The sequence below is a fragment of the Phacochoerus africanus genome, chromosome 16 (genome assembly GCF_016906955.1).
Source record: "Phacochoerus africanus isolate WHEZ1 chromosome 16, ROS_Pafr_v1, whole genome shotgun sequence".
In the NCBI taxonomy this organism is placed as follows: Eukaryota; Metazoa; Chordata; class Mammalia; order Artiodactyla; family Suidae; genus Phacochoerus; species Phacochoerus africanus.
The window spans coordinates 46143646-46157857 of record NC_062559.1 but is presented as its reverse complement, the minus strand read 5'-3'; the positions used below and the strand labels follow the sequence as shown (position 1 = coordinate 46157857).

Here is a 14212-nt window from a genome sequence, read left to right as displayed (position 1 = left end):
CGCCAATGGCGGGAACGCTCTACGACCTCCTTGCGCCAAGTACGTGCCCCTCTCTCCTCGCAGCCAACAGTGGTGCTTGACGTCACTAGCGTAAAAGGGCTCTGTGAATTGCGGAAGGCTCGAGCCCTGCGTATTTCTCTCTCGGAATTAAGTCCAGTCCCCGCCCCCCGCCCAGCTTTAGCGCAGGGCAGGTGAGAAACGGTCGCGCAGTTTGAAATTAACACTGTGGGGAGGAGCTTAATCCTCAGCTTTCAGGTCCAGCCCCTCAACCCGGAAGGTGGTCCTCAGAGCAGCGCTTTGATAATCCCAATGCCCACCGCCCCCCGTCTCTAAAAAAAAAAAAATCTTTGTAGCCTTCTCTACGGCGCTTTCCCTCCTCCTCCCTGAATTGAGGACAGACTCAGCCTCTTCCGGAAACACCCGAAGCGATTTGTGGTCAACAAATTACTTTTCACGCCTCACCTACCTAACCTTGGACAACGCTTTTGGGGTCAATCTCTCGGGTTCAGGAGGTCTTTGGACAGGGTAATCTAACTCTTAGTTCCTAATTGAGTCCTCCCACCCAAGTTTTACGCACCCACCACCAGCATTTGGAGGCACCCAACCCCAGGGACTAGGAAGTGGGCGGAGTCCTGTTTTGGCGCCAGTGCAGCTGCTGCAAAGCAGGAACGCCTCCGCCGAGGAGACTCCGGTCACAGTCCCCGCTCCTCCCCCTCTTTCCCTCCCCTTTGGGGACCACCAGCCGCTACGCCACGAACGGTGAGTGCCGGTGTCACCACCCCCTCCTTCCCCCACCCACCCTCCGGCTTGGGCTCGGGCTCGGGCTCCCGGCTGGCAAAGCGCGGCGCGCGGCCCCTCCCCCCCGCGGGGCGCGCGCTCACCCCGCCCCTAGCGGCCGCCTGGCGTGGGCGGTGCCACCCCGCACCCCCCCACCCCCAGCGGCGCGGCCCCGCGCGCAGCTCCCCAGCCCCCTCCCCCTCGGATGTGGCTGGAGCTAGAGGCGCGCAGGGCCGAGGACGCCGCAGACCTGGGACCCGGAGCAGCTCTGAGGCGGTGAAGTCGGTGTCTTTATTTTCCCCTACCTTTCACTCCGTGGTGTTGCTTAAGATACCACATGCGCCCCAGAGACCCTCCCCCCAGTTCCCCGTTTCCCATCCTTCCCGGCCCGACCCCGAGTCGGAGCTGGCGGGAAGGAAACAGGCGAATGGAGACCCCGCGGTGGGCCTGGTGCTGGGCCGGTGTCTATAGTTGGTCGAGGGGACGAGACTGCTCTTTATGAGGTTGAGAACTGTGGCGACAGCTGCCTTATTTGTAGACAAAGCGCGTTTCTTCCTCCCCTCCCCCATCCCGGAGCTACATGAGGGGTCCTCCTCCCTCTCCCGGACTCGGGTCGGCGACTTGGGCCTCCAGGGAGGGCTGTGCATTCTCCCGCATCCGTGCGGCCCGAAGTCCGGAGGCAGCGGCGGGCGCTCCGTTACGAGGCCGCCTTCGAGTCGGGGAGGCGCGGGCCCCGTGGCGCAGTGCCCTTGAGCCCCCGCGCCGCGGCCTTTGTTTCTCCCCGCGGATGCGCTGACCATGCGGCCCGCGCTCCCGTGTGGGGGGCGGGGGCCGGGCTCGGAGGCCTTATTAAGCCGGGTGGGGCTGGGGCTTAAGGGCAGCGGCTGAACGTCCGGAAAGAGGTGATTTGTTTTCAGAAGTGGCACGAAATGGGATTGGAGCATTTTGGGGTGTTTTTTTCTCTTAGTTTATTTAACTAGCGATTGGAAAAAGAGAGAGTTTCTAAAAAGAAACCAAGTTGGGATTACCTAGGCGGCTCTGGACTGTTAAGAGGTCTAGAGAAAAAATTCACAGTAATTTATTAATTACGGTGATCGTTTGAGCAGTTGATTCTGAGTCAGTATCTATTTGCTGAATGTGGTTGTAAATGGGATTTGGATTAGGGAAAAAAAAATTTTTTTTTAAATCCTAGATGACTCTTTCTCGGGTACCAATGACCCTAGTAAGGGTCTCTGGGTACTTGGTTACAACACTAATATACTCTGAGGCGTGTATTACTAATTTACAGAAACTTAAATCTGATTGTTTATGGATTGGTATAATATCCATATTACATATGTCTGATAATATGAGCTACTAGGTGGGGGTTGGAATCCAAACAAAACTTGTGTTTAGCTACCTTTTTTTGTGTCTTGCAAACTTCTTTAACTGTTATGCATTTTTTTAGTAATAGCTCTTCAAGTCTGCAATAAAAAATGGCCTCCACTAAAACTACATTGGTAAGTTAATGAAAACCTAAAATGTGTAAGGATCTAACTCAGGCTTTTTCCCCTAAAATTATAACTTTGCATCTATGTGGTTGAGAAAGTTACAGCCATAGTATAGTCCCAGTCCCGCCCCCTGCGGGCCCCCCCCCCCCCCCCGTTATACTGAGGAGAGTTGGGGCAAAAACAAAACTATTACGTTAAAATACTTACTGACTTGGCCTAATAGTGTCTTAAGTCATTTAAAGAAACCTAATCTTGGGATGGCGGCAAACCAAATGTTTTTATCTTGAAGATACACAAATCTATATGACAGGGAAGAATGATAAATGTGTAGACAGACAAAACCTAAGATCTTGTTGATTGGGACATTATTCCCTAAATCACTTTATACTGAATTCTAGAGAAAGCAAGTATTTTCAGTATTGCCCAGGTTAAAGAAGGGGTAACTTATACACTTAGATTGAGACAAAAGCCATTAAATTTTTCAAATTAACTTTGGTCACTGTCATATTTCAGACTTATTCCAAAATACAGAACGGTTTTAAATTTAAATCATTGCGTAAGTATATGGTCTTTTTTTCTTCTAAATACACGACACGAAAAAATTATATACCCAGGCAAGAGAGAAGCTTAGATCTTCTGGATCTTTTGAGCAATTACCTTTTTTCTCTGCAGAAGCATCTTAAACGTTTTCTTAGATTTCGTTAAAAGTTCTACAAATGTGTATAAACATAGCTGTATTCAGCCTTGTCAAGTTATATGAGTTTTAACATGACTAATGAAATAGTCACATAAAAAGCACAAAATTCAAAGTTACAGTGCCCACAGTATTTAATTCTAACGTGTTGCTTTAGCAGTAGTCACAGGTGCTTAAAGCTGAGTGTAAAGCAAAATATTTGGTTTGGGTTTCATACTTAAAAGGGCAAGTTGGTGATTTTTAATTTGTTCCGTCATTATATTGCACTGTTAGATAGCCTGAGAAACATTGAAATACGAAATATAAAACCTATCTGATGAGTCTCTGTGGCATAAATTATTCCCATCAATGGAAAAGGCACATCACATAGTTTTAAACGTCTTCTGCAATCTTGAGGCATTGCTGCAATTTTTTTCTGCTTGCATGCTATGTTGAGGGATGATTTCAGTGACTAAGCAGTTAAGATTTTTTATTATCTGTTTTAAGATGAAATGATTTTAAGATGAACATGCAATGTTTTCTAATTAACTATTTCCATTTTTTTTTAAGTGTATCCATTTCCAGTCCTCTATAACAAATCTGTTTTGACTTAATGGAAAATAGGTGGAATTTGGTCTCCTGATTCTCTCAAATAATGTTATACCAAAGAAAACTTTAAAAACTAACCTAAAAACCTGTTTAAATTGAATTCATTGGCTACCAGTTTAGCTCCTTTCTCTTAAACCAAGAAAGATGGATTTTTCTCACATTAGAGAATTAAAATGATCTAGCCATTTTGGCTTCTTGGAGCAAGATTATAGGTTTAGTCCAAACGGTCAGTAATATAACCTACAGAGATCATGGGGAAATGATCTCATCCTTTCTAACCTATTCATGGTCTCTTTGGTTGACTGTGCAATTGCTATCAAGATTCTGAACCATGTTTTATTTTGCAGTTATCTTTTCTGTATATGAAGGTTGTTGCTGTCTTGTAGTTAGTGAAAACTACTAAATTTAGTCTTGTAGACTGTATAGAAATTCAAAAAGTTCCCATAGTGGCTGAGTGATAACAAACCCCACTAGTATCCATGAGGATTCAGGTTCAATCCCTGACCTCTCAGTGGGTTAAGGATCTGGTGTTGCTGTGAGCTGTGGTATAGGTCACAAATGCAGCTTGGTTGTGGCTGTGGTGTAGGCCAGTAGCTACAGCTCCAATTCCACCCCTAGCCCGGGAACTTCCATATGTCGCAGGTGCAGCCCCCTAAAAAGACAAAAGAAAAAGAAATTGGACTAGGAAAGATAAAACACTGTTTTTTCCAAAAATGTTTTTTATTTTATTTCATTGAAGGGTAGTGGGTGATGGGTTTGAGCTAAACCCACAGGATTAAGCATTCGTTTATTGATTGTTAACTTTTATTTTTTCAGAAGATGTCTACTCTGGGATGTAAAAGTGAAAATTTAGGTGTGAGATGCAACTGTAGTATAAGCAATTTAGCCTTTAAAATGTACTCAAAAGTTTAAAAAATAGACATTTCTTAAATCTTTCTTTTGTTTTAGCAAAAAATGGGAAAGAAACAAAATGGAAAAAGTAAAAAAGTTGAAGAGGCAGAGCCTGAAGAATTTGTTGTAGAAAAAGTACTGGACCGACGTGTAGTGAATGGGAAAGTGGAATATTTCCTAAAGTGGAAGGGGTTTACAGAGTAAGCAACCTCAGTGCTTTTATTATATGTTTTAACTGCATTTCAGTAACATTTAAAATGTTTTTAGTCCACCATCTTTTTAATCAGTTTTCCCATAGGTTTCTTTAAATTTAAAGGCACCTTTAGTCCAGAGTATCTTGTTTAAGATCTGTTTTTTCAACTCAAAACAAACAAACAAAAAAAAGATGTTTTAAAAAGAGCCAGGTCTTTAGCCTACAGTTATAACCTGCAGATTTGAGACTAGCTGATTACCCTAGGGAGACAAATTTGTAGAATTATAGAGTACAGTTTATACTGTACCAAGTAGAATAGTTAATATATATTGTTTCCTTATGTACAGAGGACATTAAAAAGTATTAAAGCTAAGTGATGTGTATGAGTGGGTCTTGAACAGAAGTGCTGGTCATAATTCAGGTCCTATAGTAGGTTTATTGTATCCTAATCTCTAAGTAGAGCTTGGGCATTTTTTATGATAACAAATATTTGTTATCTGCTACTCTCACCATTCACATTTAAAGCCACCTCCATAGCAATTTGGGAATTGTGAATTGAACAGAAGATTTGGGTTTATTTTGTTTCCAGTACCCTTAGTTGACCTTAAGTATATAAATTCATAATTTACCACTAGAAGAATTTTTTAGGAGTTCCCATCCTGGCTCAGTGGTTAATGAATCCGACTGGGAACTATGAGGTTGCGGATTCGATCCCTGGCCTTGCTCAGTGGGTTAAGGATCCATCGTTGCTGTGAGCTGTGGTGTAGGTCACAAACACGGCTCAGATCCCAAGTTGCTATGGCTCTGGTGTAGGCCAGCAGCTACAGCTCCGATTAGACCCCTAGCCTGGGAACCTCCATATGCTGTGGGAGCAGCTCAAGAAACGGCAAAAAAACACACACAATTTTTTTTTTTTTTTAAACTTAAAGTGCTATATAAATATAACCAAAAGCATGGAATTTCTCAGGGAATTGGCTCTCCTTGACTTTGAGAGCACCGAGTGGTGTATACCTTGCTTCTTGGGGATCCCTTTATGCTTAATTCAGAACTAGGAGCAAGACTAGGGCTAGGGTGAAGCTAGTGAAGGCACTTGTCTTACTAAAGGCAAGGAATGTTAAGAGAGGGGGTGCCAAAAAACTCAGCAAGAAAAATTAATAATGTGCTTTGTAAAAAAATAATAATACAAAAATTCCATATTGAACAAAATATCACATTTTTTAAATAAAGACAAGGTCAACAATGGTGCTGTACAGTCGTATTAGAGACTAAGGCAAAGACAAACCAGAAATACTGGATTTCTCAGATCCTCTTCTGTAGGCATGTAGTTGCCTGAGAAAGAACTTGAGGACTTGGATACTGTGGTGGAGAAATGTTTTAAAGTGAATTTCTAGTTAATTCATCCCAATAGCATCTATAGTAGCCTGTTTTAGATTTGACCAGTTTGCCAAAGAACTGATTACCCTCATATGACAGGCAGTTTTTTCCTGCTTTTTTTTAATCCCGTGAGACATTAAAAACTATTTGCCTCTAAATTCTACCCATCAAAACATTGGGAAACTAACTCCTCTAATCTTTCTCCCCACGGTAAAGGCCTCTGGTAGGATTGAGTACCTGCTATGTGCAGGATAATCAATTAGGTAATATATGATGAAAACAACACTCAGAGTGGAGGCCCCACTTCAGTTCTTTTGTTCTCCTCCACCCTCTTGATTTAGTTAGGTTTGCCAATTTTGGAGTCGGGGTAACAGACCAAGTTGTAGCCAGAGGTTAATAGCATCTTTCCCAGCATCTCTAAAATGATTAATTTCATTCTGTCTAGTTCTGTAAAAGGTTTTTGGATCAGAGCACAGGAAGCTAGCAAGCTTGTCATTAGCGTAGAATGATCTTAATTTCACATTTGGTAATTGATACTTGTTTTCTTTCCACCCCTTCTGAAAAACACATGGAAATGGTCATCTTGGCCTTATCAGGGATTGGCAAACTATTTCCCTGCAAGATTAGTTGGCCAGCCATACAAAAGACTGGATTTGACTTTTGGGTTGCCAATTCCTATTTTATATCATTTCCCAATTTGAGCACCCAGCAGAAGTTGGAAATGTCTCACATTTGAGACTGCCTCCGTATTGTTAGGTTTTACAACACAGTGTTTGAGTCCTCTATTCTAGGCACAATCTGAAGTAATTTGGGGTAGGAACCAGGAATCCACGTTCTTCAAGGACTCTTCTAGAGAAATTCTAAAGTGAGCTATCAGTGTAACTTGGAGGTAATATAACAGATTGCTCACTTAGTACATACTATGACAGTAGAAACAAGAAAGTGTAAACAGATTAGCTCAAAAGAATGTGGGGGTAGGGAGGAAATGGTTAATATCTCTAGTATGAAGGACTTTTTGTTAGGCACGTATTAAATGGATCTGGATGATGGTGATGAGACATGTTTCATTGAATTAAATTTTTTTTTAAACTGAACACAGTGCAGACAATACTTGGGAACCTGAAGAAAATTTGGATTGTCCAGAGTTAATTGAAGCATTTCTTAATTCTCAAAAAGCTGGTAAAGAAAAAGATGGAGCAAAAAGAAAGTCATTATCTGACAGTGAATCTGATGATAGCAAATCAAAGAAGAAAAGAGATGCTGTAAGTATAAAACATTGCCCAGCAGATTGGATTTTTGTAAAAGGACGGCTTGATTTTTTTTTTTAATTAATTTTTTTTTTTTTTTTTTGCTTTTTAGGGCCACACCTGTGGCATATGGAAGTTCCCAGGCTAGGAGTCCAATCAGAGCTACAGCTGCCAGCCTACACCACAGCCACAGCAATGCAGGATCCGAGCCTTGTCTGCGACCTACCCACAGCTCATGGGAATGCCAAATCCTTAACCCACTGAGTGAGGCCAGAGATCAAACCTGCAACTTCATGGTTCCTAGTCGGTTTAATTTCCACCGTACCACAATGGGAACTCCTGATTTTTTAAAAAATGTTTTCTGAATTCAGATATTTTTAAAATATCATTAAAAAGTCTCTTTTTGAAATACTTAATATTTAGGACAGAAAGGATAAGCATGGCTTTAGCCTACATTGTGTAAATGTCTAATAAGTGCTTATACAACTTAAAATTGTGCTGGTGTTATTTTGGGTAGATAGATGGATTTGACTTTGATCATTTTTTTATGATATAAACAACACTGAAATATCTTACAATACTGTGAAAACAGTTTACATAACACATCTGATTATAGATCATTAGTGAGTGGTATAGACCAAAACTTTGGCCTGTAATCCTTGTATTGCCAAACAGTACTTTGATTTGGAAATATATAATCTTTGATAATAATTTTTTATTGGCATGAATTCAGATAGTTGGTTCATTCACTACATGTGTACTTTGAGCCAGTCTTTGCTTCAATGATTTCTGTGGCTTTGGGCAAATCACATAACTCCTTGCTGCTAATCCTTAACCTCAGAGAGTAAACTTGCCCTGCCATCTGGCCTAGCGTGGTAATTTACGGAAAGGGCTTGGGTCTGAATTATATCACGGCTTGGGGACTAAACCTACAATACAGATTTCTTGATAAGGACTTTGGATTTTAAATGATTTGAACTAGGTGCTAAACACTTTACAAATAGTCCATTAAATCTTAATGACAACTCCATTAAGATCACAGGTATTGTCCCTCGTCTTGACAGATGGGAAACAGGTGGGATACAAATTTGGTTCTAGATGCTTTAGCAGCTGAAGCAAAAGGGTAGTAACAGTGTTAAGAATCAGTATACTTAGGGAGTTCCTGTCGTGGCTCAGTGGTTTAACGAATCCAAGAACCATGAGGTTTCGGGTTCGATCCCTCGTCTTGCTCAGTGGGTTAAGGATCCCGTGTTGCCATGAGCTGTGGTGTAGGTTGCAGATGCGGCTCGGATCCCGAGTTGCTGTGGCTCTGGCGTAGGCCGGTAGCTACAGCTCCGATTGGACCCTTAGCCTGGGAACCTCCATATGCCACTGGGGTGGCCCAAGAAATGGGAAAAAGACAAAAAAAAAAAAGAATCAGTATACTTAAATTGAAAGTCAACTGCATGTTCAACAGGAGCACTGTTCAATAACAATAGCGATCTTGTATTGAGTCCTTGTAATGTGTCAAGCAGTGTTCTAAATTGTGTTTTATGTATTTTGAAATGTCTATGAAACAAATAGTATTAATTATTTGTATTTTATACAAAATGAACCTGAGTCACAAGGAAGTTAACTTGACAAAAGCCACACAGCTAGTAAAGTTTAGAGCTAGTAAAGTTTCTAATCTCTGCAGTCTGACTCCAGAGCTCTGAGATGATATAAAAGTCTCTTCACAGGGATTTGTCATCTAAGCAGAAACTTTTCGTGAAAACTTTTTTTTTTGTCTTTTTAGGGCCGCACCCATGGCATATAGAGGTTCCCAGGCTAGGGGTCAAATGGGAGCTGTTGCTGCCAACCTACACCACAACCACAGCAACGCCAGATCCAAGCCCCGTCTTCAGCCTACACCACAGCTCACGGCAACGCCAGATTCTTAACCCACTGAGCAAGGCCAGGGATCAAACCCGCAACCTCATGGTTCCTAGTTGGATATGTTTCCACTGCACCACAACGGCAACTCCCATGAAAAATTAAAGAGAAGAGTAGCATTTTACATTTTTGCAAATCTCGTCAATTCCATGTTTGACTTGTGGTATTTCGTGAGGTGGAGGTATGTTTAGACAATCTGAACGCACAGGTACATGCAGAGAGGAGAGCTTAAAGATAGACAGACACTCCAGAAGGTCTCGTGGATCCTTGGGGGTCCTCAGACCACACTAAGTATTTTGTAAGGTCTCCTGTATTTCAGATTGATTACAGTACTGATTAGCCTGAGTTTTAAAGTTTTTACTATTTTGCTGTTTATAATTTGTATGTGCTTTTAAAAACATGTGGGTAATTTAGACTGATTTCTAGGAATAATTTGAAATAACATTCAAACATTTATAATTATTAGAATTACTAGGAAAAAAAATTAGGTTTCTGTGGGTATGCACCCACATAGTTTTACCTTTTGATGTCTTTGGAGAAAATTTTGTTTTCTTGAGTTAGGATTCAGAATAATCTTACACAACCAGATTGGTTTTCTCTGCTTGTAAGGGTAATGGGAATGATTATTTTAGTACTAAAAACGGGCTCTTGCTCCAGTCATTTCTGTTTCACTATCAGAAGTTAGTATTGTTAGTTGTGGCGTTCCTGTTGTGGCTCAGTGGAAACGAATCTGACTAGCATCCATGAGGACGTGTTTGATCCTGGGCCTTGCTCGGTGGGTTAAGGATCTGGCATTGCCCTGAGGTGTGGTGAGATGTGGTGTAGGTCACAGGTTTGACTTGGATCTGGCCATGCTTTGTGGCGTGGCTGGCGGCTCTAGCTCCGTTTTGACCCCTAGCCTGGGAACCTCCATTAGCTGTGAGTGCGGCCCTAAAAACAAAACAAAAAACAAAAAATATTGTTGCTCTGTGAAAAATTTGTGAAAACTATAAATAATCATTTAACCTCTTCTAAACAGGCTGATAAACCAAGAGGTTTTGCCAGAGGTCTTGATCCAGAACGAATAATTGGTGCCACAGACAGCAGTGGAGAATTAATGTTTCTCATGAAATGGTAAGTGTGTTTGTGTAGGTGACTTTAAGAATAGGTTGGCGTTCCCCTCATAGTGCAGTGGTTAACAAATCCGACTAGGAACCATGGGGTTGCAGATTTGATCCCTGGCCTTGCTCAGTGGGTTAAGAATCTGGTGTTGCCGTGAGCTGTGGTGTAGGTCACAGATGTGGCTTGGATCCGGCATTGCCACGGCTCTGGCATAGGCTGGCGGCTACAGCTCCAATTAGACCCCTAGCCTGGGAACGAACCTCCATATGCCGAGGGAATGGCCCTAGAAAAGGCAAAAAAATAAGGTAAGAATAGGTACATGTTTTTTAAATTTCTGGATTTTTTAAAAACCTATCTAGGTTCTATAAATACCATCATTATCTGCTGATAGGATGACTCAAATTACTTTGTTAAAGCAAAGATTGGCCTACTGGCTATTTTGGAAAATGAAGTTTTATTGGAACATAGCCACAAGTAACCACATAACCGTCTTGAAGCACTTAAATACTTTTTGATTGAATTATGATTTCTTAAATGAATGATCTCGTCAATTGACAAAAACAGTGTAGACTTTTTAACTGAATATTCTTTTCCTCACAACAGGAAAGATTCCGATGAGGCGGACTTGGTGCTGGCAAAAGAGGCAAATATGAAGTGTCCTCAAATTGTAATTGCTTTTTATGAAGAGAGGCTAACTTGGCATTCTTGTCCAGAAGATGAAGCTCAATAATTGTTTGCATTGCTTTTTATATATATTTATACATATATATAAAATCTGGGTCTCAGTTTTTTTTGATTATTAGTGTGAAGAAATAACGACATTCTAATGAAAATCAAGTTTGATATGTTCGTTTTGAAGTAGTATTGGGCAAGTTGTTGGGGATTTTTGTTTTTTGCATCTGTAGCACTGGTTACTTTGAACAAATAAAAGCTTTCTGTAGTTGCTTCCTTTAGCAGAAAAGAACATTTGATACTATGGTATATTATTTCCTCGGCATTAGAGAACAGCTTTTCTAAATGTTGGGGAAAATCTCTATAGTCAATGCTCAATCAGAATTTAGATTTGCATTTAACTCATAAATGCTTAAGGACCATTCTGGGTTTTTCATGTGTGTATACATAAAATACATAAATATGTGGCTTGGGGTTTTTTTGTTTTGGGGTATTTTTTAATACATTTACCAAAACAAAAATAGCATTTCACAACCATGCATAATCCCATGTTTCCGGGATTCCATAATTTTAAGCAATATAAGAAATCATATCGACTTAAACTGAAATTTTTCAAGTCTTAACATTTCAAATTAATTTTGTAATTAATTGGACAACTTTAAACAATTTAAATTGGACACTTTAAAGCAGCCATATCAGAATCTGTATCCATATCTAGTCATATAAATGCAGTTTTATATCAGAATCCCTAAAAGGTAAATTTTATCACTACCAACAGCCTCCCCACTCAAATGAAAAAACTAGAAAAATCCTACTGTGTTTTAAATAAGCCAAGCAACACTTAGTTAAATGGACATTTAAAGGTTCCTTCTGGTGAACCATTACTTTACAAGAAGTTAAAATCCCTGTGCTGTATTATATTGACTGAAATGCCATGATACATGGAATTTCTAAGACTTGTTCATGGAAACCTAATCAGTTAAGTTGGCAATTGAAGACCTGCAGGAATAAATGGAGTAAACTTTTGTAATCTACACTTCACCTGCATGTTTTTTCTTTACCCCAACCCATTTCTTAACTGTAGGCTCAGTCTTCTCAGTATTTGGGTTACTGGTTCAGCAGAAGCCAGGAAAAACAATAATTTTGTAGTAATCAGAATGTTACTCAATTGTATATTGTTTACTTTATTGTAAATATTGGTGAACAGTGGTCAATAAATAGTTTTATATTCCTTTATGTGCTTAGACTTTTTTTCTTTATCTAATGGCCTTTATATAGTGGGAGTAGAAACACACATTCATTGAATTATCATGTGTAAGTAGTATAATACCACTAAGGCTTTAGATAGTGTCTATCTTAGGTCCTTTGAATTTAGGAGTTTCACACTTAACTAGAATATGTATTAACACGAAAAGGTTTTCTTGTGGGAGTTAAAATTAGTTTCAGGTTTCAGGTTATGCCTAAGGGGAACATGATTCATTAAAGTGAAATTTTGATACTTAGGCTCTAGTTTGTTGAAACTGCCATTTTAAAAAAAAATCATAGATATTCTGATACGACTGGTCATTTGAGACATACTTTTCAACTGATTTCCAGAGTCTGTACAGAGGGAGCTGCCATTGTGGCACAGCGGAAACGAATCCGACTAGGAACCATGAGGTTGCAGGTTCGATCTCTGGCCTTGCTCAGTGGGTTGAGGATCCAACGTTGCCGTGAGCTATGGCGCAGGTTGCAGACGCAGCTCGGATCTGGTGTTGCTGTGGCTCTGGCGTAGGCCAGCAGTTAGAGCTCCAATTAGACCCCCTAGCCTGGGAACCTACGTATGCCTCGAGTGTGGCCCTAAAAAGACAAAAAGGCAAAAAAAAAAGTCTGTACAGAAAAAAGGACATGCTGTTTATTCATCTTTTCGAGACCCAGCACTGCTCTCAACAGTGGGTTTATAAATGACACAAAACCTTTTCTTCAGCTTGGAAATTGATGGCCCCACATTGAATTTTAGTATCAGAAGTGGTTCCTTCTGGAGGCTCTGATGGCAAAATGTTTTCTTGTCTTTTTCTGTTTCTAGAGGCCATCTATATCCTTTGGTTCCTGGCCGCTTCCATCTTCAAAACCAGTAGTATAGTATAGTCTCCTTAATAAGTTACTTCACTTCTCTGTACCTCAATTTCCTCATCTATGAATCAGGTAAGTCAAGGGCCTCCATAAAGATGAAATATAAGCATGTGAGACTGTTTTTGTATGTACTAATTAAAATGTTTATTTTTAATAGGGACATTGTAGGCTGTTCTATGTAGGCTCCCCAGCTTAATTGCTGGTTATGAATACGTAGGCTGTTTGTAGTTTTGTTGGATTAATGTAGTGAACATTCTTCATAATGTATAGTGACACTTAAGTAGATAAAGATGGATTCCCAGAAATACAGATTGTACTAGTGTACACTTCCATCAGCAGCTATTACCATTACCGCATGTGAAAATTAATAATATTAAGTCTGGGAAGTTCCCTTGTAGTGCAAGTTGCAACTGCATCACAGGTTCAATCCCTGGCCTGGGGACTTGCACATGGCGTAGGTGCAGCCAAAATAATGTCTTTTCTCCCCAATCCAGTGGCATCTCCCCCCGCCTGCACCTGTGGCATACAGAAATTCCTGGACCAGCAACTGAATCTGAACCAGAGCTAGGACCTACACAACAGCTGTAGCAACACCAGGTCCTTAACCCACTGCACCAGGCCAGACATCAAACCCTGGTTCCTCCACAGAGACAAACCAGATCATTAACCTGCTGTGCCACAGTGGGAACTCCCAATGGCATTTTGTTTTAATTTGCATGTCTGACTTTGTTGAGTATTCTTTTCATGCTTAATGACTATTTGCATTCACTCATCTATAACTTGCCAATTTCACAGATATAATTTCCAAGAGTTGCTTATGTAATAAGAATATTATTTTTTGTATGTTGCAAATATTTTCTCCAATGGAGTTCTCGAAGTGACTCGGTGGTTAAAGAACCCAACTAGTATCCATGAGGATGCAGATTTGATCCCTGGCCTTGCTCAGTGGGTTAAAGATCGGGTGTTGCCATGAGCCATGGTGTAGGTCACAGACTCGGCTTGGATCCAGCACTGCTGTGGCTGTGGTGCAGGCTGGCAGCTGTAGCTCTGATTGGACCCCTAGCTTGGGAACCTCCATATGCAAAAAAAAATAAAATAAAACTGCTCTTGAGGCTCCATGAGCACATAGAGAATTTTCACTTTTTTTCCTGAGTTTTCTAGA

At 40.8% G+C, this 14212-nt stretch overlaps 1 protein-coding gene across 3 annotated transcripts; it reads left to right on the top strand.

The window, feature by feature from the left end:
* The first annotated feature begins 618 nt into the window (after positions 1-618).
* CBX3 (chromobox 3) lies at positions 619-12174 on the top strand. Of its 3 annotated transcripts, none has more exons than XM_047763452.1 (6): positions 619-759; positions 2225-2276; positions 4498-4640; positions 7107-7269; positions 10184-10278; positions 10870-12174. In XM_047763452.1, the coding sequence occupies exons 2-6, from the start codon at positions 2253-2255 to the stop codon at positions 10994-10996; spliced, it is 552 nt and encodes a 183-aa protein (XP_047619408.1). In that variant the 5' UTR covers positions 619-759; positions 2225-2252; the 3' UTR covers positions 10997-12174. The 3 variants fall into 3 exon arrangements, with proteins under 3 accessions (XP_047619408.1, XP_047619407.1, XP_047619410.1); XM_047763451.1 differs by lacking the exon at positions 619-759 and adding an exon at positions 937-1058; XM_047763454.1 differs by lacking the exon at positions 619-759 and adding an exon at positions 1608-1679.
* The last annotated feature ends 2038 nt before the right edge of the window (positions 12175-14212 follow it).